General features: G+C 31.8%; 1 protein-coding gene across 3 annotated transcripts in view; it reads right to left on the minus strand.

Annotated features, from left to right (window-relative positions):
• Positions 1 to 27430, minus strand: part of LOC122570633 — a 58239-nt gene that overhangs the window by 14332 nt on the left and 16477 nt on the right. The window contains exons 2-4 of one of the 3 annotated variants that reach the window (XM_043733343.1): positions 23249 to 23337; positions 22308 to 22532; positions 1 to 468 (exon numbers count right to left, since the gene is read on the minus strand). In XM_043733343.1, coding sequence (XP_043589278.1) covers positions 1 to 468; positions 22308 to 22532; positions 23249 to 23265 — 710 coding nt within the window. In that variant the 5' untranslated portion in view covers positions 23266 to 23337. Of the gene's footprint in view, positions 469 to 16311; positions 17255 to 17327; positions 19595 to 22307; positions 23170 to 23248; positions 23338 to 27430 lie in introns of those variants that run through there. The other 2 variants (XM_043733246.1, XM_043733434.1) reach the window with 2 other exon arrangements.

The following is a 27430-nucleotide window of genomic DNA, read 5'->3' on the forward strand; positions in this document are numbered from 1 at the left end:
CTTCGGCGTATATAATTTTGGCGAACCTTCTTATTCACAGACCTAACAAAATCAGCTCCTGTGAAAGGTATGGATGGGTGTGATGCAGTAGAAGGTTGTTGAGCTGATTGAGAACTGGATGTTTGTTGCTGACATTGTTGTTCTTGCATAGCTCCGCCATGAGGACTAGGAAGTTGCGATGTATTGGCGACTGGTTCACCAACAGCAACCCATGTGCTGCAGGATCTCGAAGCATGATCAAGTCGTGCATGTTCCAAAAGCAAAGTATTTCTTTGGGCAGTGTTAAGGGCCAAAGTAGATACAGCAGATCGCAACCCATTCGGCCCCAATATATCTGGACTTGGCAGTTGAGATACGTCGCTCGTGCTAAAACTTTTGCGAAGTCCAAGTGCCGAAGAAAGTACTCCACAACTACGAATTAATTCATTTTCTTCTTCAAACCAAAGAATTTCTGGTATATCTGCTGGCCTAAGGAAATGAAAGAAAAAATGATGTAGATGCATTAAGTCCTTAAATATTTTAAATTAATTATATTAGATTTTCCCAAATTTCTACATTTTAACCCGATTTGTTGAAGAAAATACAGAACTAATTCTCCGTAACATTGCATTGCATTTTACTGTAACTAAATGTTTTTAATTTTAGTAAATAAATTTTACTGTATAGTTAATATGTTCAATATCAAAAGGACTAGTTGTAAGAGCTGCTTTCTTACTATTTTATATGTTAAGAAATTAGCATATTATTATTTGTCGTAAAAGATTAGATGAAATATAACAGCTTTATTTTAGTAATAACGCAAGATGACGTATATTAATAGTGAAATAAAAAAAAGAATAATATTAGAAATAAAATGGAATTTTATTATTATGTCCGCATTCCGTATCAAAGATTTGTATCTCTTTCAAGCACTAAAAAGCTCTTTCGGACAAAAAAGATTAAATAAGTTTGTTGGCTGTAAAGGGGCCAAAGTCATTTTTGTAAAAAACATAAATCAAAAGATTTTTATAAAACGATATAACGCAACACTCACACGGATAAAAAGATGTCATAAATCAGGATGAAACACAGATAATTTGAAATAAGTATAAGTAGTCTTTTAAAATCTAATTTATAGAAAACATAATAATTTATTACTTTTAAGAACTAATTTTTCTTTATGTAGGAACCATATCAATTGTTATGAACATACGGCATCGTACTAAGGACACGCACGTTGCGTCCATATGAAGTGTCCTATTACAAAAATTAAAACTAAATCGTTTTGTAAAGTGTTTAAAAATACATATAAGATACATAAATATACATAAGAAAAATTTAAAACTATGTTGTAAACTCGAAGATTTTCCCAATTAAATTGAATCTCCTAAATGATTTGTCAACTAACAATATTTGACTGATTTAAGCGTTCTAATTAAAACCTAATTACTTGATTAAATAGCAACCTAATTGTTCTGAGGCTTTTATGTTGAAAAACGTTAAGTTGGTATGATCGCTAGTTCCTACAAGCTAAGTTGGTACTCTTCGTCTTAGAAGTCGACCACGTGTTAATTATCTAAGTGTATCCGGTGTGTTCAGACGATTATACGAGGCGGTGAAATATAGAAAGTAAAACTTGGATCTGTGTGAACCAATTAAATATCAACCCCAAACCTATATTTAATAACATTTTAATTAAAACTTAATTAATTGTAAGTAATATGAATTGATTGGACTTAGCGACTGATCTGACTAAAACTAATTATAATAACTATGTTACACTGACACGGTTAAAAATTGGCCTTAATAAGCGATTAATTAATAGACTAAAAGTTAAATTTTTTTAGTTGTTTATATCTTTTAAATCTTTTGGTTACTTTGTCCTTTCCTCAATCTCAAAGGTTATTCTCTTGATCGAGAGTCTTCAAACTTTCTTTTTTATTTGTTTTTTTGATCGATTGATTTGTTTTTCTAAATACAACCAATTGAAACGCACAGACGTATTTACTTCTTTTGAAGTGCGAATGAAGTAATTCTAAGAATTCTTAGCATATCTGCTCTAATAATTTTGGGAAATCTTTTATTCTTGGTCACTTATTCTTTCATTGGTGAACTGTTGCCTGCAAAGAACTTTCAAAAATGCCTAATTTAGGATCAATATAGACGAGTAAGTTTTATCTCCCGAGAATTTCAGTAGTTCATTAGATTATATGCTTGCGATATTCTGAAATTAGCAACCGGAATTAGCTCACCGAGAGTCTCGTTTTACATATTATTAGAATATTCGTGATCATTATGAAATAAAATAGATCAGAAGAAGAATTTGATATTAAGTTAGTGTTGTAGCATTTAATGTTAATTAAAGCACGAATGTTAGGATTGCAGAAACTGAGATCTGAGAACATTTAAAAAATTGAAGTATACCAGATTTCGAGTAATTTAAAGAGTAGACGAATTTTTATTACCGTTTCTTGCACTCTTCAATTAAATTTGTACACTGCAATTCGTGCTTGCAATATGTTACTTCAAAAGTATATCACATTGTTTTTATCATTTGCGTACTTGAAGAGGCAGCGTTATGCAAAACTTTGAACAAGTTCGAAAATACGCACTGCTGATATTCAGTCTTAGAATCGTTTTCCGGTTTATTCTACGAACAATTTTATACATAACATCCGTTCTAACTCTATTTCTTAAGACATGGCAATAAAAATGTATCCCAAAATTTGATTATATTTATATTATATTTTGTGAATGAAATTATAAAATATTTTGTTTGAATTATGTGAACATACAGAATGAGGATTAGATTTACATTAGATTATGAAAGTTAGAAACAAATAACTTTTTATTTTAGATAAAATTTTCTTGTCAGGTTATGTTCTATCATTTTTCAATATAATTTATAAAATAATCAGTTTATTTCCGTTAATCTTGATTTGTCGTACTTTTTTCTTGCGTAATAACATCGATTTTTTATACTTAGCGTTTCCGCAAAATTATATTCTTTTCTACGTTAAATATAATTGCGGAGTGTAGTTGCGGACATACAATTATAGTATTATCTGCTGACAATGAGTGTTATTTTGTTACTACGTGTGCATTGTTCACTATTCAATAATAGTAAATGCTACTGCGAAAACGGGTAAAAAAAGTCACTCGCCTGCGTCGAGCATTATGGCGCAGCTATGCGTCTTGTCAATGAAAGAAATCAGCCTAGAGATATGCATAAGTCTGTCTGTCATCTTTGACACTGTTAAATGCCTTTTATAGAATAGTATGCGTGTGTGTTAATTGATATTGTATTACGAGTTCTTCATGCACGATCTTTACCGCTTTAATTATATTATACATTTTTTTATAATTTTTTGTGACTAGGACACTACCTTCTGTTGCTATGACAAATCCTGTTTTCATAAAGAATTGTCCTATTATGAACCATTTGCAGGAGAATTGTTTATTTACGTTTTGTTTTGCATGATGTAGTGCTTATCGTGTATTGCTTCCTTTTTCCATTTATCTTTTTTTTGTTTCATAGTGAGTATATAAGTATTTTCTGGCTTTTTTCGTCTTAAGTCGAGTGGTGTGTATATATAGTATATATTCATGTCTAATATCCCTATCTCTCCTTCTTTTCGGTCCAATGTTATTCTGCTATGCATAAATTAGGGTGCGATTTGCAGTGTTTTGTAGATTTTTTCTGGCTAAAACTTCGATTCGCCGGCTATCGACGTTTCAAACTCAAGCACCCTATGGAGATCCTTACTAAGTTCTCGCCCCAGTCATAAATTAAGATAAGGCTAAATAGCGTTAATAGAGCTATCTTTCATAATATCGTTAAGAAAACGTGTAGCGTCTGGGTATGTAAGGTTGTTAGTATAGTGTAAGTGCTTTTTGATTTTAGTATTTGTATGAGTCTATATTTATATTCTCTTTTGAGTTATTCTTTAATCTGGGTATGATTTACATTCCTGTTTTGTTCGAATCCGAATTATACAAGGTGTTCTGCTACAGGTGTAAAAAGATTTAAAGGGTAATTCATTAAAATTAAAATAAAAAAAAAATTAAGAGGAAACAAATTGCGTTTTCGGTTTTTTATTTATCAATAATTAAAACTCGATCGAAATATGCCTGTGCATGAGCAAACCTTCTTACACGAACGGAAGTAGATCAGCTCGAGCAGCGAGGTACACAGTAATCCTCAAATCGAATGACACATGGGCAGCAGCTTAACAAGTACCAATCGTAGAGAAGCAGACTATGGCATTCAGAAACGCATCCTGCGCAACGTTTTGTAAGAAAAATCGTAGATTAAACATTAAACACACTTACGCATTGAAATCCATTACGGCATATCTGCAACCGTCCCGTGAAAATTTTGAGTAGTGAAAATTAGTGTTTCCTTTAATCATTTCCCTTCATAAATAGTTAATAAACAAAAGCACATGTAAAGAATGTTTATTCGAAGATTACACGCGCACCACGATTTTCCTGTCCGTAAATTCCACGGAAGAATCATATACACATTCAGTATTCTTGAAGTACTATTGAATATGGTCGTACGCTGTCTTACATGAATCACAAGCGACTTCCACGCAAATTACTGGTCCCTACATATTAGAATATTCACATACGTACACACGAAATAAATAATGAAAGAACCAAAGAAATTAGAAAAAAATTGCTTAAGCTAATAAGGTTAATAATTGTTGAGGTTATTAGATGTATAATGAGAGACGCGTGGATAAATTATAAGGTAGAAAAATATATTTGAAATATGGAAGTGAAAAAGTACAAAAAAAATTGAAATAATATGAGCTGATCCAGATCCGCACGCTAGCAGTGTTACTCTATAACTGAAAAACCCTGAAGCCAACGTCGCCTTTCGACTGTTTATGGCCTGCCTTCGTCGCAGTCTTTTGTCTATACGCTGTCGATGGCTTCAATGCTTTAGAAAGCTAAAAAGACCAGATGTAGAGTTTTCTTAAAAGCGGTGACCTTCAACAATAGTAATAAGGAGTAATAACTCGAAGGATTAATTAAGGTATCATTCTATGAAGTAATGTGTAGTAATATAAATTAATATACAACTAAATGGAAAATTGTATTTATCACTTTAAATAGCTCTTTTAAGTTTTCGTTGTCGAAATGATACTATTCTTGCAAGGCAGTTTTAATCATTTTTTACACTAACCTTACCAAGCTCGATCAAATGACCGGTTTCAAAATTTAATCTAAAGTTGTACACTCGTTATTATTTCTTTTGTTCATCTACCTTATGTAAATTCTTATATTAACAAAAATTGAAAATTGATTAATCAGATAATATTGTTAGTGAAGTTATATTCTGTTTGACTACTAATCAAATGTCTCTTTATTTTCATATTGTCAAGATTTTGGTAGAAATGTTTTTCAGATCTATAAAATTATACGTTTTGTGTCTTCCTTTCATTTAATTCTTTGTAGCTTTTCTATTTGTCAAGTCTTTCTATTTGGTTTTACTTTTGTTTCCTCTTTATTTCCATTGTTATAATATTTTTTGTTTGTTTCGTATCATAGTTGTTGTGATAGCCGCATAGATCAGTAATTGTTGTCATTAAGTGTTGCTATGATACTTTATGTGGTTTTATTATGCATATATTACTTTTGGTAATTAGATGGTGCTATCCCTACTCATTTAATCATGTTACTTAGTATTTCATTGTCTCTACTTTGCTGTGTAATTATGGGTTGTGTTCTCTGTAATAATGATGTTTGTTATGGTTGTGTTGTTATCTTACGTTGCTAGTTAGACGGATGTCTGTAGTATGTTATTTGTGTGATTATATTTGTGTTATATACATATGTCGGAGATGAAAGGACACCGGAGCCTTCCCTTTGAAATCTTGGGAAAATCCCCTAACACTTTAATCTAGATTCTACCATAGCCGTAATTAAGCAATTGTCGTCATTCAATCCGATTGTAGTTGTTCGAGATTTGTGATAATGAGCTTGGGCTCGAGGCGACAACCAGTCGCCGAACGTAGCCGCGGTCAAGGGATGAACGTTTTGTCTAACAAAGGTATGGAGTAATAATATAACTCTCCTTAAAAAAGAAATAGTTGTAGCGGCACTCGACAGTAAACATTCCAACGGTTTCTGCCCCGTGGCTCGTCACACGCAGACCCTATTCTCCAGGTAAGATGATTACGATACATCTCCACCGTACATATTCAGCTAGCTGAATGACCCGTTATATATCTTAAGATTTAGTTAACTAAAGTCCTTCAAACAGACAAACAGTCTTTGTCCCGCTTCCCGCCAGCAACTTTCCGTCAAGGGCGGCTAGCATCCTTTTCTAACCACCAATATGGAAATTAACCAATTAACAGCAACGTCAATTTCCCTCACTTTCCGAACGAAGGCATCGCTCCACGAATCCGATGATCTCGTGTCCTTAGACACACCCCGTTATTGTTTTCCTCTGCAGCATCATCGTGACGGAAAGTCATTCTCTCGCGAGGTCTCATTACCGAGTTACATAGCGCCCTTACACTCTGTGGATATTCTACGTTTTAACAAAGAGTTAGTCCAATAATACTTGTACCGTAGACAAGGGAGTGGGTGCAGCTTGGACTTTGGAAGAAAGCGCATTTTGTTATCCCGTTGACCGCGGATTCGTTATTGAACCTAGGGTCATTGTCATTATCATCTCGAGTATCTAATTACCACGGTTATTTATCAAATTCTATAATACTCGTATTTTGCACTATTGAATATCTTTTGCATCTATTGCATAACAACAATGCCTAATCCAAATGAAGATTCGTTTCACGCCCCTAACCCCAACCCTAATCATAGTGAGAACCCGACATATATATATTTATTTATTTATTTATTTATTTATTTATCTATGTATTTATCTATTTATTTATTTATTGCATTAATATTTATATTATAATTTTTGAAACTTTGGTTTTGTAGATTGTTGTTGTTTTCGTCTATATTTGAGTCTTCAGTAACCTCTTCCCATAATTTTTGCAGTTCATATGCATTGAATATGCATTGTTTTCATTAGGACTTTTTTCTACCTGATGAGTCTTTGCTGCGTGATGATGTTTTGTGGTTGCGGTACTTAAACATATATACATTTTGTGTCGCTCGTATTCGTATTCTATGGTTACAATTTCTAATTGTGTGGCTTTGCAGTAGCACTACACGACAGTTTTATTCATTTTGTATGTCAGCGTCATGCGTTGCTTTGGTTGTCCGGCTTTTGTAGTTGGTGCTTGTCCCGTCAAAACACTTATATCCCAGTAGAGGTGACCACTTGTTCTGCACATTATCCTTATTGGTTTGTATGCTGTTACCTCCGGCGGCAGCTTCAGAAACGCTGTGGCGATTTCCATATTATTCTTATATGGAGGATATGAATCCTATTATTATCATTATTGTAGTCTTTGTTCCTTTCATTCTCTTTGCATTTTTATGGACATATTTTTGTATTTTTTTCACTGTACTATTTTCTATATTAAAGATATTTTGTATGGATACTTTGATGAATTGCGTTTCTAAATGGTTGTAATAGTATCTGCTCAATAGGGAAATATAGATATACAGTGACGAACAAAAGTGTAAACACACTCCGTTGATTTTATGTAAAAGGCGATACTACGACTAATCTTTCAAGTGACCGGTAAAGATTAGGTAACAGTAACTACAAGCTACGTCTGATTAACGATTAACATTAACATTAACAATGTACAGAATATTTTATAATAATTGTGTTTTGAAACAATGTTTACAGTTTTGCACGTTTCATCAGAAACGTTTATGATAGCATGTAAATGTCGGGGAAACGAAACTGTCAATAAGCACTGATTGTCCACTGTTTCGCAGTCAACTGTTCCACACCATTGTTAGATTACTTTTCAGTTTGATATGTTTAATCCAAGATGAAGCCACTTAGTGAAGATAAAAAGAACAGTATTATTTGTTTATGTGATAAAGGTTTGTCGTTGCGCCAAATTGCAGAGAAATGTGGTGTCAGTTATACGATAGTTGCAAGAATAAGAAAAAAGTATGTTAGTGAGCAAATTTCTTCACAAAACGGTAGACCGCGACTTATTTCGGATACAGCAGCACGTGAAATTGCACCCTGTATTCGGTTGGATAGTTACAAAACACCAAAAATTGCTGTACAGGAAATCGAAATAAGTGCTAGCGAATGGATCATTCGTCGCGCTTTAAAGAGAATTGGTTTTCGAGCGAAGGAAAAAAAAAAGTAAACCAGCTCTTTCAAACGAAAATATTAAATTACGAAAACAATTTGTTGACACCTACAAAGAATGGACGACCGAAGACTGGAAAAGAGTTATATGGAGTGACGAAACAAAAATTAACAGATTCGAATCCGACAGAAGGTCCTGGTATTGGACTTCATCCGAGAATAATGATCAACCAGGTGGTATAAAACAAACTATGAAGTTTAGAGGTGGCTCAATTATGTGTTGGGGTTACTTTATTCACAGAGGTGTTGGTCCCTTAGTTCGAATCGAAGGTATAATGCGAAAAGAGCATTATTTGACCATTCTATAAAGTAATTCCTTTCTGTAGTTAATTCTATTGGATATAATGAACGTGAAGTAGTATTTCAACAAGACGGAGATCCTAAGCATACCGCAAAAATAGTTGAAACCTGGCTAGAAAATCAAAATTTTTCTGTGACGAAGTGGCCAGCACAAAGTCCGGATATGAATCCGATCGAAAATTTGTGGTCCATTTTGAAAAGAAGGCTGGCAAAATATAATAATCCACCTTCAGGTGTTCATGAATTATGGCAAAGAACGCAACAAGAATGGTACAAGATTGAACCACAAATAATTAAAAATTTAATTGACAGTATGCCTCGTAGATTAAAAGCATTAAAAAAAGTAAACGAAAGTGGACGAAATACTAGGGTGAAACCTTAATTCGATGAGTATAATTAAAGTGCAAAACTGTAAACATGGTTTAAGATGTCCATTTTTGTAAAATGTTCTGTACATTATTAATGTTAATGAAAATAAACTATTACATTTCGTTAATCAGATGTACCTTGTAGTTACTGTTACCTAATCTTTACCGATCACTTGAAAAATTAGTCGTATTATCGCCTTTTACATAAAATTAGCGAAGTGTGTTTACACTCTTGCTCGTCACTGTACACCATAGATATTCAGCGCGTTTATAGAAGACAGGTTAACACTTAGTCGACCACGCGCGCCACGGCGAGCTATGTTTCCATCGCGCTCGGCCAAGCCAACCTATACGCTGTCCTTCACGTATTTTTCCAAGTATCGAGGACTAATATTCACTACTTAAAAACAAAGAAGACTAAAAATTATTTAAGTAGTTAATTATATTTTACGGTAATGGTTTTATTTAACGATTCCACATATTGTTTATACAAAACATCAAATTAAAAGTATGTATTAAACGTATAAAAAAATATAGGTAAAATTAAAAACATTAAAGATAACTAAAAATAAATAACACCACTTGAACGTGAAATTAAAAATTCATCGAAAAGGAAAATATATAATAATTTAATCCTTTTTTGATTTTTCGTTTCAGTCAAGAATTACGAGGTGGATCTTTCACGTCGATTGAAAACTGCAGCCCATGAAATAGGCTTAGAACTCTGTTATAATTTTCTTTTTTACTTTAAAAAAAATTTTTTGTATTCGCTAAATATATATAAAACCATACCTCAAAATTCAATAACTTCATTTCTTTCTTTCCCTTATAAAAAAAATCACAAAAAGACGCTGTTTTAGAACATTCTAATTCAGGACATCCCCTTAATTGAGAAAGCACTTGCCCGGCAAGCGAAATATCCGCGTTCGAATCCCGATTCTACAATTCCTGCAATTCGTAGGGTGAAAAATGTTCAGCCGATCTAGTTGCTGGAACGATTCGAACCCAGATCCTCGGCTTCCCCATTAATTAAAGATGATATTTCCTTGGCCGTGTTGCCGTACGCGGATAAGTCTGAAGCAACTTTGATATCGACTCGCATGGGCGATGTTTATTGCCCGTCTCCCATCTTTATCAATCACGTCTGACGATCGACAGATTGGGAAGCAGTCTAATCGCAAACGTAATACGGTCCGACTGTGACGGCCGAATTAGTATTTATTAAATGCTTTTATTTTAAAGATACATCTTCACTCAATAAAAATTATAAAAAGCATATCCATTTCCTAAAAATAATAGCATTTTTATTCTACAAATGTTTTTATTTAATAAAAATTAATAAAGTCTTTTTAACAACAATCAATTGTTAGTAAATATTCTAGAAGCAAATATTTTACAAGTATATAAAATGTTCGGCTACAGGTGTAAAATATTTAAAGGGTGATTTTTTATCCTAAAATAGGATGAGGATCAAAAATAAAAAATTGCATTTTCAGCTTTGCTTTTTAGTTATTGACAATTAAAGATCAGCTGAAATATTCCTGTGCGTGAATATACCTACTTACATGAACGAAAGTATGTCAGCCTAAGTAGCGAAATGCACTGCCTCATGGAATCTTCGAGTAGAGAGGATTAATATTTCCTCTAATCATTTGTCTTCATAAATAATTAATAAATAAAATTACATACAGGTACCATTTACACAATTCAATAAACATCATCAATCCAATTACACAATCACAGGCAAAAGATTAGAGAAAATATTTATCCTCTCTATTCAAAAATTTCATGAGGCGACTTTCGTTATGCTATTATGAATTTCAATGAGCAGGCAAGTTTAGTGTTTAATCTACGATTTTTCTTACAAAACGCCGTGCAGGATGGTTTATGTTTTCGAATGTCTTCTTTACCGCTTGTACAAGATAAGCTGCTGCCCGTGTATCGTTCTATTGGAGGATCACTGTACACCCCGCTACTCAGGCTGATGTACTTTCGTTCGTGTAAAAAAATTTGCCCGTGTACAGGGATATTTCGGCTGATTTTTAATTGTCAATAACTAAAAAATAAAACTGGAAACGTAATCTTTTTGTTCTTGATTTTCATCTGATTTTAACTTGAAGAATCACTTCTAAATTTTTCTACCACTCCGAACACCCTGTATACTTATTTAATGGGATATTCTAGTTAGCTTTCGGAATCTAGTCATAGGATTTTACACATATTTTTTGCAAAAAAAAAAAAGGGTGCAAAGGGAATCGACTTTTTTAAAGATAAACAGCATGTAATTTCAAATTTTCTACTACTGTCTTCCTTTTCTACCTTGTCATAATCTATAATAAATTATGTTTTAAATAAAGTACAATTTTCTGTGATATATATTTGTGAAATAATCCTACAACATTGAATTCATTGTCCCACATTTGATTTTATACATAATATATTTTCATATCGTGGTTATATAAAGGCTAAAACTGAATTGAATTATTAAAATATCGAACTGAATATGCTTTCCATTGATTAAAATCAACGCGTAGTCTCGAGGAGAATTTTTGCTGGAATATGTAGAAATGCGAGTCCGAATCTAAAAATGTATCTGGGTTATCTACGTACGATAATGTATACTATTTACTCTGCATCTAAGTGCACAGTATAACCACATCCAAACACTAGTAAACAAAATCCAAAAACTAGTGGAACTTTAACATCATTTTCTAAGAGAGTGGTTGCGTTGCGCATGATCATGACAAGAAATCATGATTCCTTTGAGACTTTTTGTTGCCATAATCAGTAGAATACAACATAATACAAAAATATTTGACTGTAACTCTCAAGGATAAGATCTATTTTGCACGGACTTTTTTTTATTAGAGTGATCCAACATATTCGCTGTGGTAGTTTTTACACCTATTTCTTATACACCCCGTATATATTCGGTTACACTACTATATTAGTAATCATACTATGATGCTAGGAAATTATGCCAGACACACTTGGAGTAATTCGTAATTCATTTCGACAGCGTTCAGAGAAATATAAACAAGTAAACGACAAGAACTCTGAATAAAAACATTACAAGTATGTGATACGATTACATTCAATTTTGTCTGTTTTTAATATTCAAGATTAACTCAAGATCGCTTTATTACTAATCGTTAGATTCGTTTTTCCTTCGGCTACAACTTACAAAGAAAAGATACATTCACTTCGAAAAAATCAAGGTCATCTTAATATCTCAGGAAACATAAGATATAAAGAAAATAAAGTGCATTCAGTCAATGAGTCCCTTCAAATGCAACATAATACATTCAAACCTTGAGTTATGAGTTATTTCAAATAATAGTTCTTATTGACTCAAACTGTACACTTTATAGTTGAATTCCGAACTTGACGCTTGATGATTCATGAACCTTAGCGAGTTTCCGCGATCACACGATAGTTTTTACGTTGGTCGTTGATATATGTATCGTTGGTATGGTCGATGTATGGTCAATGATATAGGTGTGACTAATGAGGAAGGTGGTATTTTGTTAATCTTGCAGAATGTTATTTAATGTAACACCCTAAAAACGACGTCAAAATTGTGCAAACGCTAAATGAAGTTTCTGAGCTGGTCTTCACACTATCAACGGCTCTACATCACGCGACCGCGTTGCCGGCCAGAGATTTATCTAATCCGAATATATCGGATATATAATAAATAATAAATAATTCGAACTTGAAGTTTAGTCCTCTTTGAAATCGACATTTCAATAAAAAACAAATACCTTAATGTTCATTAGGATGTTGATGTAAATTGTTTAATTTACATAAAAAATATATTTCTGTTTTATAAACATTACTATGTTCTTAAAGTTTCTCTTCATATTTCCTCCTTTTAGACATTTTTTATTCTTTTCAAGATCGTTCGGTTCTGCGGGCTCATTCTTTATATTTTTCACGCGCGTAAACAAAGAGATTAAAACAGTCTCGACAAAATTTCTATAAACTAACCGAATTTTATTATCTTTTATTATTATTTGTCGTATTGATAGTGTAAGTTCTTCCGTATCCGTAAATAGACTTAGTACTTGCCATTTATAAGTATACGGACGTTGTTTTTGAGTCTAGATAATAAGACAGAGAAAAAAGTCCGTGCAAAGTTGCTCTTGACTTCGAAAATGAGGGTTAAATTTTCTTGCTTGCATTGTATTCTACTCATCGCAAACACCAACCTTGCAATAGGAAGCATAGATCGCAATTCAACCACTCCCTTGGAAAATGGTTCTAACATTTCATTGCATTTGCATTGACATTGTTTACGACATGTTTATATTTCGCAGTCAAATAGAAAGTATTAATGGGAATATTAATGGGGAAACAGAAAATTATATCTTAGTACGTGAATGACCGATCCCAAGTAGAGCGATATACCTAACTTCATGATTTTAAAATATTACAAAATTATTATTACAATACTTCATGAGAGCAATGAGCTAGCGAGAGCGCTAATAAATAGCGTAAAAGAGGATTCGGTGTTATTAGTCTTTTCTTGGGTGGACACGTAAAAGACACATGAAAGCTACAACTACATTTTTTTTAAATAAAATTGTATATTTTTGGTCGATGCTATTCGTTATTCCATATAGGAAACTATTAAATTGATCATGCCTAAAATGGAATTGATTCAGGAGACATTTTAATAAATTATGCTTTTGAAACAAGATAACAAAAAGATAATGAATATCTCCTGAGCTGATTTTTTCCATAACTACCATACATATCAGTAAAAGTAATTTTGTAATATTTTTAAAGCAGGAAGTAAATACTTTATTCCATTTGGGATCGTTTATTTTACATGCAAGGAAATAATTTCCTGAGTCCTCATTAATGTCCCGATATTTATTCTCTATATATATTCTCTATATCTCTATGGACATATTGTAAAGAATGTCAATGCAATTTTAATATCATTTTCCAAGACAACGGTTAAGTTGCAACTTATGATTCTTTTCACGTACTTAGTTCTCGTGATGAGTAGAATACGATGCAAGCAAGAAAATTTGACTTGCTTTTCTAGGTCAGACAATTTTACATGGAATTTTTTAGTCAAATACCAATAATATTATACACTATACATATACAAAAATGTTGGATGAGACCTATTTTTCTTGTCTTGCGCTATACAGAAATGGTTATATGCAATCTATCTTATACCAGTATGTGCGTTTGGTCGATTGATAATATTACAATGTTGCTTGCCATGCAAAACTGTATTATGAAAAATATCCAAAACACGCGCTTGCACACATACGATTGACTTCATAGACTGTAATGTAATGTAGCACAGATAAAAATGTAATACGTATGTCGTTATGAAAAATATTTTAGGGTGCTTCTTACTTTTTTATTCAATAAAAGCATACTTTCATATTATCAATTAGCAGAAAAATAGAAATGTCATCTATCTTTTTTCCTTTTATGCATCACACATATGTGGTGCAATCCAAAAACTGTTGAGATTGTCTACTTACCATTTTCTATTATTTTACATATAAAAATATATGTCATATTATGTAACATTGAAAATTCGAAACTTGACCCGAAATGATTAAATTTGTTTTATATTGTTGATAGTTTATAAAAAAAAGGTGCAGGTTATGAGCAATACACATAATACCTAAATATACATGATCACGAGCTTATCGGATACTGATACGATCGCGAATTACAAATGACGAACAACGACTTCCCATCATCAGTTATACAAAAAGAATAATGGAAGGCGCCACAATCTGTGTATAGGAATGCTGCCATTATCACAGAGTATGAAACTCCGGACACAAACATATACACGACATTTTATATCATAAAAAAAAAGAATGCAAAATCTACCAAGTGTAATTTTATTATCAGTATATCTATAATTACTAATACTACGGATTATATATTATACGATACTACAGCTATACTACTATTATAACATTAGTATAATAGCGTTAAAAAGTGTTGAATATAATCGATCGTATTGTATGTAAAGAATTTGTAAAGTTATTTTACATAGAAAGCTAACAAAGAATAATGAAACGAATAAAGTATAATTAAATATACAATATTATGTCTAACGAAAGAATAAACTTGGAAGATCTGTCACTAATTGTTCTGAAAAACATCTCATTTGCCATGTTTATTCTAAAATTGCACATTCTAATGTGATAACCAGAAATTTGAGACTCTCAGATTCAATTATTATACAATTATAAAAAGATTCTTTTGGGAAAAATATCCCAATGTTTCATAAGTACTGTAACTGGTTTTATTAGAAGTTAAATGACACAAAAATACCCCCGCATATACTTTGTAATAACTTATATCAAAATTAATTGAAAAATCTCTTCTTATACCAAAAAAATCGAAAAAATATCTTAGATTTTCTCGCCTCCGATGTGACAAATAGCAAATATCTGCTATTCAACATAAGTTAAAATTAATGGAGATAGACCAACCACCCATCAGATAAAATAGTAATGCAAAATGAGGAGAATCACACAAATAGAAACACATATTGAGAGTTCAGAATACGATAGATACATTAAAGCAAAAGATATCACATCAAGTACAAAAAGGACAATCCCAGGAAACAAGAACAAATTAAGATTCATATTAAGATCCAATACGAAAAATATTGGAACTACATGGCCTGCAAGATCGGCTCTACAACAAATAAATATCGAACACGAAACAAGAGAAAGAAGGAAAAACTATATGTGAGCTAATGAAAAAATCATAGACGATAAAACAAATTCATGTTAAAAACACCGATAAACACGATGTTCGGCTACAGGTGTAAAAAATTTAAGGGGTGATTCTTAGACCTAAAATAAGATGAAAATCACGAACAAAAAGATTGCGTTTCCGACTTTGTTTTTTAGTTATTGACAATTAAAAATTACCCAAAATATCCCTGTGTGCGAGCAAACCGCCTTGTACGAACGAGAGTATGTAAGCAGCAGGACGCACAAGGATCCTCAAATCGAACGATAGATGGACAGCAGCTTACTTCGTACAAGTCACAGAGAAAAAGATTATGACATTTTAAGACGTAAACCTGCACGGCCTTTTTGTAAGAAAAATCGTAAATTAAACATTAAATCTGGTCATTGATTAAAATCCATAACAAAAGCACCGCATGGAATTTTCAAGTAGACAGGATTAGTACTTTCTCTAATATGTTGCCGCCAGAAATAATTAATAAACGAAGGCACGTATAAACAATGTTTATACAAATTTCACACACGCCGCGATCGTAAATAGTAAATTCTTTTCGAGGGCGATCTTTTTTTTATCGCGAATTTATGTACTTGCTTTACGACGTAGTTTATCTTAAGGTCTTTGTGAAAAGTACTTCCACTGACATACCTCAGAGCGGTTGTTACTATTCTCAAAGCTTTATCTTGAAATCTTTGGATAGTGTTCAAGTTGCTTCCTTGGTCAGAGTTGTATACCATCTATCCATATAAGAAAGTAGCTTTATATAACAGAAATTTTTTTGTAATATGAGGGAAGATTTGTATCCCAGGGTCTAATACTTTTAAATATAATTATTTTTTCACTATTTATATATTATTTCTCTCCATAAGTTCTTTTTCTAGATACATTCCAAGATATTTAATTGTGTCTTCATAGGTTCACACAGCTATCTTTTCCGAAGAATTCTGTAGAAGTTTTGATGGTTCGATTTTGTTTGTATAGTGCGCGTTCACTATATAAGAAGAAAGCCAGGTGTATCTGATATAACATGGAGACTCGAACGCTTCTTGAGAAACACTGGCTAGTATGGGACTTATCTTGAAGAAATTGCCATTTTGTTTAACGTGAAAATATTTTTCGTTTAAGTAAAACTTCTGTAGAATATAATAATTGTGTGGCAGTTCTTGTTTGAGTTTGTATAATTAGCTTGTATGCGATACTCTATCGATTGCTTGACTTGCTTGCTTTCCAGTAGTGTTCCCGGAATCCAAATCGATATCGCAGTATCAAACAACTTTCTTTTATTATCTGTTTTACTTATTTTAAAAATAATTTCTCAGATAATTTTGACAGGGTGGCTATAAATAATTGAGAAAGAAATCGATCTATAGGAAAGTAGTTAGATATTTATCTAAGTTTGGAGTAAGGATGATTTCAGAAAATTTCCATCGTATTGGAAATTATTGGTTTCTGATTATTCGATTATTTATTTGCTTATTGTGATTATGTACTGTTTTTGGTAATTCTGTTAAAATTTTGTCAGTTATTAAATTATATCCACATGCTTTTTCTTTTATTCAGTAATTCCATCTCTTCTGTTACTTCTTTGAAACTGAAATGTTGAGTAGATTTACTAAGTTACAATGAGGTGTTTGGGTAATCCATAATGGCATTGCTCTCGTTACCAGATGTCAAATCGGCATCGGATTAAAAGACTTTAGATAAGTGTATCGTGAAAATTTTAGCTTCATTCTGATCTTCTCTAGCCTACGAATTATTTTCCTCTCTTACGGATGGGAGAGTTACTAGTTAGTTTTTGTGGTGTGCAAAAATATTGTGTTTTATTTCCTACAATTGATAGAGTTCAATGTTAATATAACATTATTATATATTAACATTCGAAGACTAATCTAATAAGAGATTAAAGCTGGAATAAAAGTTAATATAATTTAGGGAGACACCCTTTGTAATATAAAAGTCAAAGGAAGTTTTTACTGAATCAGTTGACCAACAAAGTAGATTTATCTAGTTGTATCCTCTTGATAACATTGTTTTATGGAGTATATCACCTTTGTAGTTGATGAGTCTTAAACTCCATTGCGGATATTTTGCATTGCAGTTTTCTCCTGCTATAAACCTCTCATTTAACATATTTAGAAATTTTCGACATCATAGGAGATAATATACCGCAGCTATAACCAGTGAAGCTCTTGAGTTCTTTATTTTGATGTTCATGATTCGAAGGAAACATTGTTCGTATTATTTATTTCACGGTGTGGCATCTTTCCATTAATCCCTCAAGCGATTATGTAGCATATATACGTCAGTATCAAAGTCAATTCACAGGGGAAATGACGGATATAATCAGATTATGAAAATTATTGTGTATGTCACTGTTTATGTCAGATATGTTAACTTATAAGACTTTGCTGTATTAGACATTGAAATATTTCATCCTACTGGCCGACTTGTTCAAATTTATCTTCTTTTGTTCAATGTTAAATTTAATTCTCAAGATAGTGTATTGCTTACAATGTACATATACGCTAGTAGCGGGAAATTCATGCTAGTATGAAAAACACTTTCAGTGACAACCTATGACGCTCAAGGGATTAATAATTGTAGCAGTACCTTAAAATGAGTGGTTCCGTCTGAATGTAGCATGGAATATATTTTGTTGGATGTTGAAGTTATGTTAAGATGTTGGAGTAGTTTTTATTTGTGAAATATGTTTTTAGAAATAGGAGCATATCCATTTTCTTTCGCTGCCTTAAATCGTTTGCGTTTCATATGATTATTTCTAAGTCGCAACCCATTGTTATTATTTTTCAGTAACGGTCGTTAACGTATTTATGATTATATTGCTTCTATTCATGAACTGTGTTTCCAATTTGTGTAAAAATTGGTTCAGAATTGAGTTATTATTAATATAGTTATTATTATCTGCTTTTTCTGTGTTAACTTTTCTGGTTTAAACATAATTTTTCTCTTATTTCTTACTTCTGATAATTTTTGTGTCTCTATCTAATTTACCTCGAGGTTTGTAGATTTCTGTATTCGTGTACGCTTTGCAATTTGCGAAATGAGGGCATAATGTACATTTTTCGGAAATGTCTCTTGATGTATTGCATGTGCTGTACCTGGAGGATAATTTTTAGTTCATAGTAGACAATAATATAGTTTCGTACAGTATCTCGTGGTCCATATTTTTGACAACAATCATCTCTCTGTAATATTGCGACAGTAAGTATTAGTGAAGGAGATGGACATCCTCTTTTTTGACATTTTGACTTAGTTATATCCCGGTATTCGAGTATTATAATTCGATTTCGCACTTGCGCTCGCTTATTACCGTTATTCGTTCACTTATATTTACACACAAAACGTGCTATACATCTTGTCTCTTCGACTATTTGAACGCGACTTCCTTAAAGAATAATTGGAAAAATTAACTGAAATGAATTCAGGAAGGGATTAGATAGTCAGATAAATTGCAGCATAAGATTTAAAACGAGAGAAAATATTGAGGAGGCAGAAGATAGTTCAAACAGTGACAGTACTTTCTATATCACCAATGAAATGCAGAATGAATAAAACATGGAGGAAATATCGACATTTAGAACGATATACGACAGACAAGTGAAAAAGTTACTCAAGGAATATAGCAATAACATAATCGAAACATACATAATAAACCTAGAAACCACCAAAGGTACAAATTACAATCTCTGGAAAATAGCAAAAAACATTGTAAAATTGAAGGAGACTAATGTTCCATAAAGAACGCATAACGCGAAACAGGACTAGCCAAGAATACTTACAATACAAACAATAAAGAAAAACATACAAAACAAAAACTGAAACCTCCAGAGAAATTCAGAACAAGTTAGAAAGAAATCAAAGTGTTAATAAGAAATCTTAACCTTAAAAAGCTTTCAAGGTCTAATTATTTAAAAAATCCTAAAAGACATAATATTAAAATCAATTAAGCACATTACAATATTGTTCAATGCAATCATGAGATTCTAACACTTTGTATTAGTGTGAAAATATGCAAGAATTGTTCTACTACTTACCAGAGAAACCAGTATAAACATCCACTTTATACAGACCGAGGTTATTACTCTCAAAAGGAGAACTACCAAAATATCAGATAAACATGTTGCGATGATACGTAACTAACGAATTCTTTTATATTAAAATAGACAATGAAAATTCAAATACATATGCATAAATATTTTTTATGTATACTTCAGATTCTCCTAAAGGACTAAGAAGATTAATGCTAACGTTCACAGACAATATCACAATTTACGATATCAATAATAATTTCAATTTAGCATAAAATCTAACATACAACTATAATATAACCCCCCATTTTTAGGCCGAAAGGTATAAAATAAACTTAATTACTACTTTATCATATAACTATTATATTTATAAATAGTACAAAAACACCGGAACCAAATAAAAAAAACTTATTTGTTGGATAGCACAGACAGATATTTAGAAATTATATTACATAAAATAAAATACACTCCTCCAATAATTCGTATAAAAAGAAACAGCAACAGTTATAAGTCTGTTGCACTGATTAAATAAAAGAAAATCCAAATCAAAATTTAGAAACAAAAACAGAATATACAAAATAAGTCAATAAAAATTTTTATGTAAAATAACTCGTTATCCTTATACCAGAAAATGTTTCAGACAAAATATATTGTATTTGATAAAATTCATAAACTCAAATGAACATTTTTATAAGAAATTTTATAAGAAATCGAGTGGCTTAGATCCAGTGATCGCGGTGGCGATAACATAGATCGCTACACGAATTACTTATGGTCATCGCGATCATCGGATCTAACACCATTCGATTTCCTTTTCTGAAAATATTTAAAGACAAAATGTATTCTCATCCTGCTAGTAGTGTACAAACCATCTAACAACGTATTTTGCTACAATTATCAAAAATTGTAGAGAAAGACATAACAGAAGCGTCAGGTGAAGTAAAGAAAGGTGGACGTAAAGATGCATAAACTCCAGTGCAGGATCGTTCGAACATTTGTTATGGCGTAAATATCATATTTGCAGATATATCGAAATAATTTAGCAAACTCTTAGCTACAGTAAGTTTTGAATTAATAGGTCTAGGGTATTAAGTACCTTAGTACGTTTTTGTAAAAACTATAAAACTCCATCGACTATGGCGATCAAAGGTATAGAATTCTGTTTAAAAGAAAATGCAATTGCATTTTTCAAGCATATCAATGCATAAAAGTGTAGTAAATTATTTCCACATTATGCATTATTAGATACTATTTAATATTGACTCGAAACATGTTTATCCATTTCTAACCATTTGGAAGGTACATTTGTCCAGTTACGTGAGATACGCTATACATGTATTTTAAACCTGTGACTGTTTGCATCCCAATACTTTTCTAAGCGATGCGATGTTAAAATGAATCACAAAATAACAAGTTATTTTATGCAATAGCTTTTATGGACACATTGTGTATATAATAATGGTTGGGCTATTATGGATATATTCTCCAATTCTATAGAGTACAACCATCAGAAGCAATCTGAAGAAAATTAAAACAGTATAATCCAAACTATTGAGGATGATACTTACGATACTGCACCATGGTATATAGGTAATAACAACATAGCGAATATTTTATGCGACTTATCAATCGTATAAACCCTTAAAAGTATCAACGAAAGACACTGGATCAGAATGAAACCTTCGCCAAACCCTAACGATAGAAATTGCACGATACACTACCATCTAAAATCACTAAATGCCTATCCTAGGCTAAAAGTTACACTCATTAGAGAACCATCCAAAAACCCCGCTACTGAAACATTCGTGAAGGCGACAGTAATACGGATCAATGCATAAATGGAAAGAATGAAATGTAATGAATAATTGAAATAAACAAATGATTGTAGAGTTTAAAACTTATTGCAGTTATGTTATATTAATAAAGAAACTCTCTACATTAGTGAAACTAATGTACATACTAATTATTAAATCTAATGTAATGTAAAATACTTTTAGTGTATACAAGGTTTGCGTAACTAAGTTTATTTGAAATAATGGATACGTATCGTTTGTTATAATTAACGCTCAGTGGTTAAAAAACGTATTTGCAGATCATTGCATTCATTATAGCATTTAATTAATTAGATTAAATTAATTAATTAGATTTACATGCTTGAAAATAAAACATAGGATTTAATAACAGATGCTTCATTGGAATAAAAATTTGCACAAGATGTGAACATTTTCTGATATGATACACCACAACTCCCGAAAAATGATTTATAAGTTGATCATACAATCTGTGGTTAATTGTGGCTAATGGGCTTGCAGCACATAAAGCTGACTAGCAGAATATATATTTCATAAGTAACGCCGTATCTCGTACAAAGATTTTTTAATTGATCAACTAGGTAGATATTTTATTCCAAAAGAACACGATTTATGTCCGAAAACCTCAATTTTAATTAATATGATGATTGATAAAGATAAAAATTAGCAAAAATCTTGACATGTTTCTAATACCTCAATAGAATCGCCATTTACCAATAAAACTTTTGTTAACGACCAAGTCGATACTTTCGATAGACTGTCCGTATAAATAAATAACACAAACCTGTTGCTTTGAACCTGACGAGAGTCAGGTTTCGGTGATGGGCCACGACCAGAAAGATGTATATCGGTATAAGATTTAAAAGTAACGAGTCTGTTAACCCCTCGCAGTTCGCTTGCTATTGAAGAGACGCTAAATAGAGAGAGGTCAGTTGTAACACTTTCATGACTCGGCGATCGTAACATTCGTGACGTCACTTGAAGTGCTGGACATTGTGTATCTGTTAAACTATTACAGCATTGTATAGTAGTAGCCGGCGGTATTGGTGATGCCGGTTTTGCTTTACTTTCAGACATTTTCGTATCTCTCAATGTTTTCAACTATTAGAGAACTATTATTTTTTCATAAAATATGAAAAATTGTATGTTATTGTATTCATTATTTATCATCATACTTAATTCAATGTAACAGTTTTTCATAATTAATGAATTTTTTCTAACTTTCAGTTAACGTTAGCGGAATGAAGTTTTTTATCAACTCGAAGTTCTTAAAATTTCGTCAAAATATATATCTCCATTACTTTCGAAGTAAACAATTATATTCTTAAAATCTGACATTGAATGATAATTTTCAAAAATTTATTAATGTAATTTTAAATAGTTTCACAAAATTATGGCAACTAATATTATATCATATTAAAACACTAAATAAATTAATTTTAGATACTTTCGAATACTGCATTTGAACAGCAATCAAATTATTTAAAATTTATTTAAAAATTACTTGCAATTTAGCAGTTAAACTGACAGAAATTCAATAAACAAGTATTTTTTATTGCAATTAAATTTGTTTTATACCAGATGACAATAACATTCTTACGCCCGCTTTCATATATATTTGTTTTTATTATTTTTCGTTTATATCTCTGTAAAATCAAGAATTTTGTTGCTGTTCCAAATTCATTACTGCGGACACGAGGATGATTGTAATAAATACTTCTATACCTTTTAATTGTATTCATTAGAATATTGGAATATTCCCATATTTATGCCGTACTGTAACTTGTCTATTGTTTTATCGGTCACCAAAAACCCTGAAAAAAAATTATATATGTTATCGCTATATAATTATATTGTTCTTAATATAGTATTATTAGTAGTAATATATATAATATACATATGGTAGTAGTTTACTTATTGTAATTAGACTATTGTAGTTGCCTAATAAAATCTTTGTCATGCCACAAGATTATTTGTCATGACTTTGGGCGGTGATTCTAGACCCCCGAATTGATAGAGATTTGTTAAATAAGTAGATCGCAAAATTGCCCTTTAATATGATTTTCAAGGTCAAAATTTTTTTTTATTACATCATATAGTACAATCACGAGGAGCCACGCATCACAAATGACTCCTCTTGAAAAAAAAATGTTCCGTTAATTCTTAAATTGATCTTATTTATTATATTGCGGTAATATATTAGAGATAAAAGACAATATAAGCACCAAAATAAATAAACTAAACTTGATATGTACTAAAAGTAAATAAATAAACAAAATAAATAATATAATAATAATATAGTATCATATAATATAATGGTAATAAAGGTTATAAAGCGTGCCATTCATGAAACCGGTGGGAACTATTGTTTATTACGTGGTATAATATCGACAATCGCCAAGAATTAATAGAAGACTGCAGCATCGAGGAGAAGTTCCAGATCATCGTGATTCCCAAAGGGTTCAATAGTTCACAGTTGTTACAGCAATTCTTCATTCGACAGATCTCGTATTCATTAGCGTAAGAAAGAGCAAATTTTTACGTATGTATTCATTAATGTATATGAGAATAATAGCTCGTTGAATAAGTTTTATACTTTACACGACGCAGTGAGAAGAATAATATATGAAGAAGATGAACATCCTTACAAGGTTCACCGTGTGCAAGAACTTCACAGAATGAACTGTTATTACATAGGTTTGGGTTTTGATATTTAATTGATTCACACAGATTAGTTTTGTATGCTCTGTATTTCACCACCTTGTACAATCATTACAATACACCGGATACTCAGATAAAAAAAACGTGGCGGACGGGGAAAAACAGAAGAGAACCGCAAGCAGTTGTACCAACTCTGGATATAGAAACTAGTGATCATACCAACATGACATTTATCTCAACATGAACTATATCGCCCAACGAAAATTTTATCGCTGAATGCGATTAATTTAAAAGATATTATACTATTAAAATGATTCAAATGCAACCCATAATGTCTTAAAGATATCCTGTTCACGGATGAGAGCAGATCTTACGCAGCAACATTCTCAGTCATCAGAATGCCAAATTTGGACGTATAGTAATCCTCACATTATGACACAGAGATTTAGTTAGGACCGCTTGATATGTCTGATTTATTCCACATCTGACTTTTCCATATAAATAAAGACAATTTGAAAGTTAAAGTGATAGATGTTATACGCTCACAAGTAAGTAGATATTAGCATTGACCTTATCTTGTGCTACTTCTGATTTCAAAATATAAATAAAATCAATTTCAGAATTAATGAAACTTTCAACATTTTTTTCTAAGAAAACTGGGTCATTTGTGACCCATGGTTCTTCTGGGACTTTTGTTTCCCGCGATGAATACTATATGATGCCATAGAAAAAAATTTGAGAAATTTTCTCAAATCAATCATATATATCAATTCAATCAATCATATTTAAGGTCAATTTTGTGGTCCATTTTTTAAACAGATTTCCACCAATCTGAAGATGTAGAATCACTTTCCAAAGCGATAATAAATAATTTTTGAATAGCCTGTACATGTATGATTTTGAACTCCATAGTTAAAACAAAAGAAAACAAAACGGTAGTATCTTATGATATGCTATTAGTAAACGCGTTTAGGATTCCAATAGTTCAATGAGAGGGTGAGAGAGAGAGAGGGAGAGAGAGATTTCATACAGATTCCAACGCACCCCAAAATATCTTTTACTGTCTCCTTATTCTCCGTTACTAGAAAGTTAATGATACTTTTGTTTGAGATAGAATTCAATCCGAATGTTTCGTATTGCAGCCAGTAAATTAAGACATGTTTTACTTCCAATTCGTTAGAATTGCATAACCTAGCTACACATTAGGATGCTATTTATTATAGCAGGGTGTCCGGTTTTAATTTATAAATGCGGACTACCGATAAGCTACCTGCTGTATCGAAAAAATATTCAAACAGCAATCGAATGATGTCGAGTAGATTCATGCAAAAATTATAATTCCACTTAAGAGAACATATGTCATCTTTATATGATCTCTACGCGTTCATCTACAAAAAAACTAATTACTAACACATTATGTTCCCTCAAAACCATTCAATTCCTCTTTGAATGTCTTTTCTATATAGCAAGTAGTTTAGCAATAATTCGTAATTATAGATTACTATCAATTCGTACAAACCAAACCCTCTTGGATTATTTTGTTATCCAACGCAATTTGCCTATGAGTTTTAATTGCACAAGGATTTTTCTGTACGTTATTGATGGTTCAAACTTAAGTATCCAATTTTCTCTCCTTATGTCAAGTCCGCTATTCTGCTACACAGGGTATTTCATGTGAAATAGGTCACTTAATTTCTTTCGCTACTTGTTATAATACGAGATATATATTTACGTATTTTACGTAACTTTAATAAACTCACGCAATTTAATTGATTTTAAGAGGCGAATCAAACAGAAAAGACTTTTCGTAGCAAATATAATTTTTTAATAGTTTTTTTCAAAGTCATCTATGTTTTTTTGAGGATATACACATAATTTCTTCTGTTGTATGTTATAGTCAACATTACTTTACATTCATCGATGTATGATGGTATCAGTTTAAAATGTCCTTGAAGTCACAAATTTTAATAAAAGTCACAATTTTAGTGTCGAACATTACATTACATTCAACGAGATTCTAGGTTTCAACCACAACAAAAGTCAATTTAAGATTGAAAATAAACACATTTATTATTGCCCTGCAGATATTCAAGGATTTACTTTCAGTACATCCACAAACGATAATGCATTACTCGAAGGAGGCAAAAATTGAAATCATTTTCATTTATGATAAAACTCAACAATGTCTAAGAGAAACTGTACAGAGTTACAAAGAAAGATTTCCAATAGGTAATTGTCCATCGCATTCTATATACACAAATATTATTAAAACATTTCGTGAAAATGGTAGTATCGGTGACAAACATGAGGAACGTATGACTATTACCCATGAAACAAATCATTAAAGTTCATCAAAAACTGCGTATCAATATAAGCTAACCTCTCCTTTCCGTAAGGAAGGAAAAATGCACATTCGCATACCTATCAGTCCCCGGTTCGTACCCGTCAGTTATATAATAGGGCTGGCGAGTTGTCATTTGCCGATTCATTAAAAACCCCTCCTCATATCCGCTATAAGCGGCATCCATCCACTCTTGGTACGATTGCTATACTTGAAGAGTAGTATAAAGCGACCTGGAATCTCACTAAAAATAAATTCTATACTAATTTTAAAATTTTAGAATCACTTCAAGGTTATACTATCACACATGAGTAATATGTACAACAGTGTTAGCTGTAACATACAGCAACAAAAATTATATATATTATTACAGATTAAGAAAATATTTAACTGGCCTATTTTACACGAAATACCCCGTATATGATGCTATAGATCGGCGACGCTTTAAGTGAGTATTTTTTAATTTTGTCCATAATTTGATTCTGCTGTAAATTAGATATCTACACATATTCTGCCATATTTTGCGAATAACTCTTTCAGGCTTGAGCTCCAGTTTCTTTTTTGATTCAATCCTTCCACCAAATTGACCAGCAATTGATAACAAGACTTTGGGAAGTGCTTCCCTTTCACCGAAAAGATTTTAGCAGTAGTTATTGCTCGCTTCACAATTTTCCTTTTTAATCTAGTTTTTCCTACTTTCCTTTGTAGCATGTAGTTTGGAGTGTATCATAAAACACTTAGCAATTTTCCCAGAAAGCTGTTTTGTGTTTCTTCGACTCCCTTTTCCTAATTTGTAGGTCAACATCGCTATAGTTACTGATTCAAGTAACTTATTCTATTCTGGGTTTCCCAATTATTATTTTTAACCGCCACTAGTGGTTTTTTTTTTTTTTTTTTTTTTTTTT

Source organism: Bombus pyrosoma, linkage group LG1, assembly GCF_014825855.1.
Source record: "Bombus pyrosoma isolate SC7728 linkage group LG1, ASM1482585v1, whole genome shotgun sequence".
NCBI classification, from domain to species: Eukaryota; Metazoa; Arthropoda; class Insecta; order Hymenoptera; family Apidae; genus Bombus; species Bombus pyrosoma.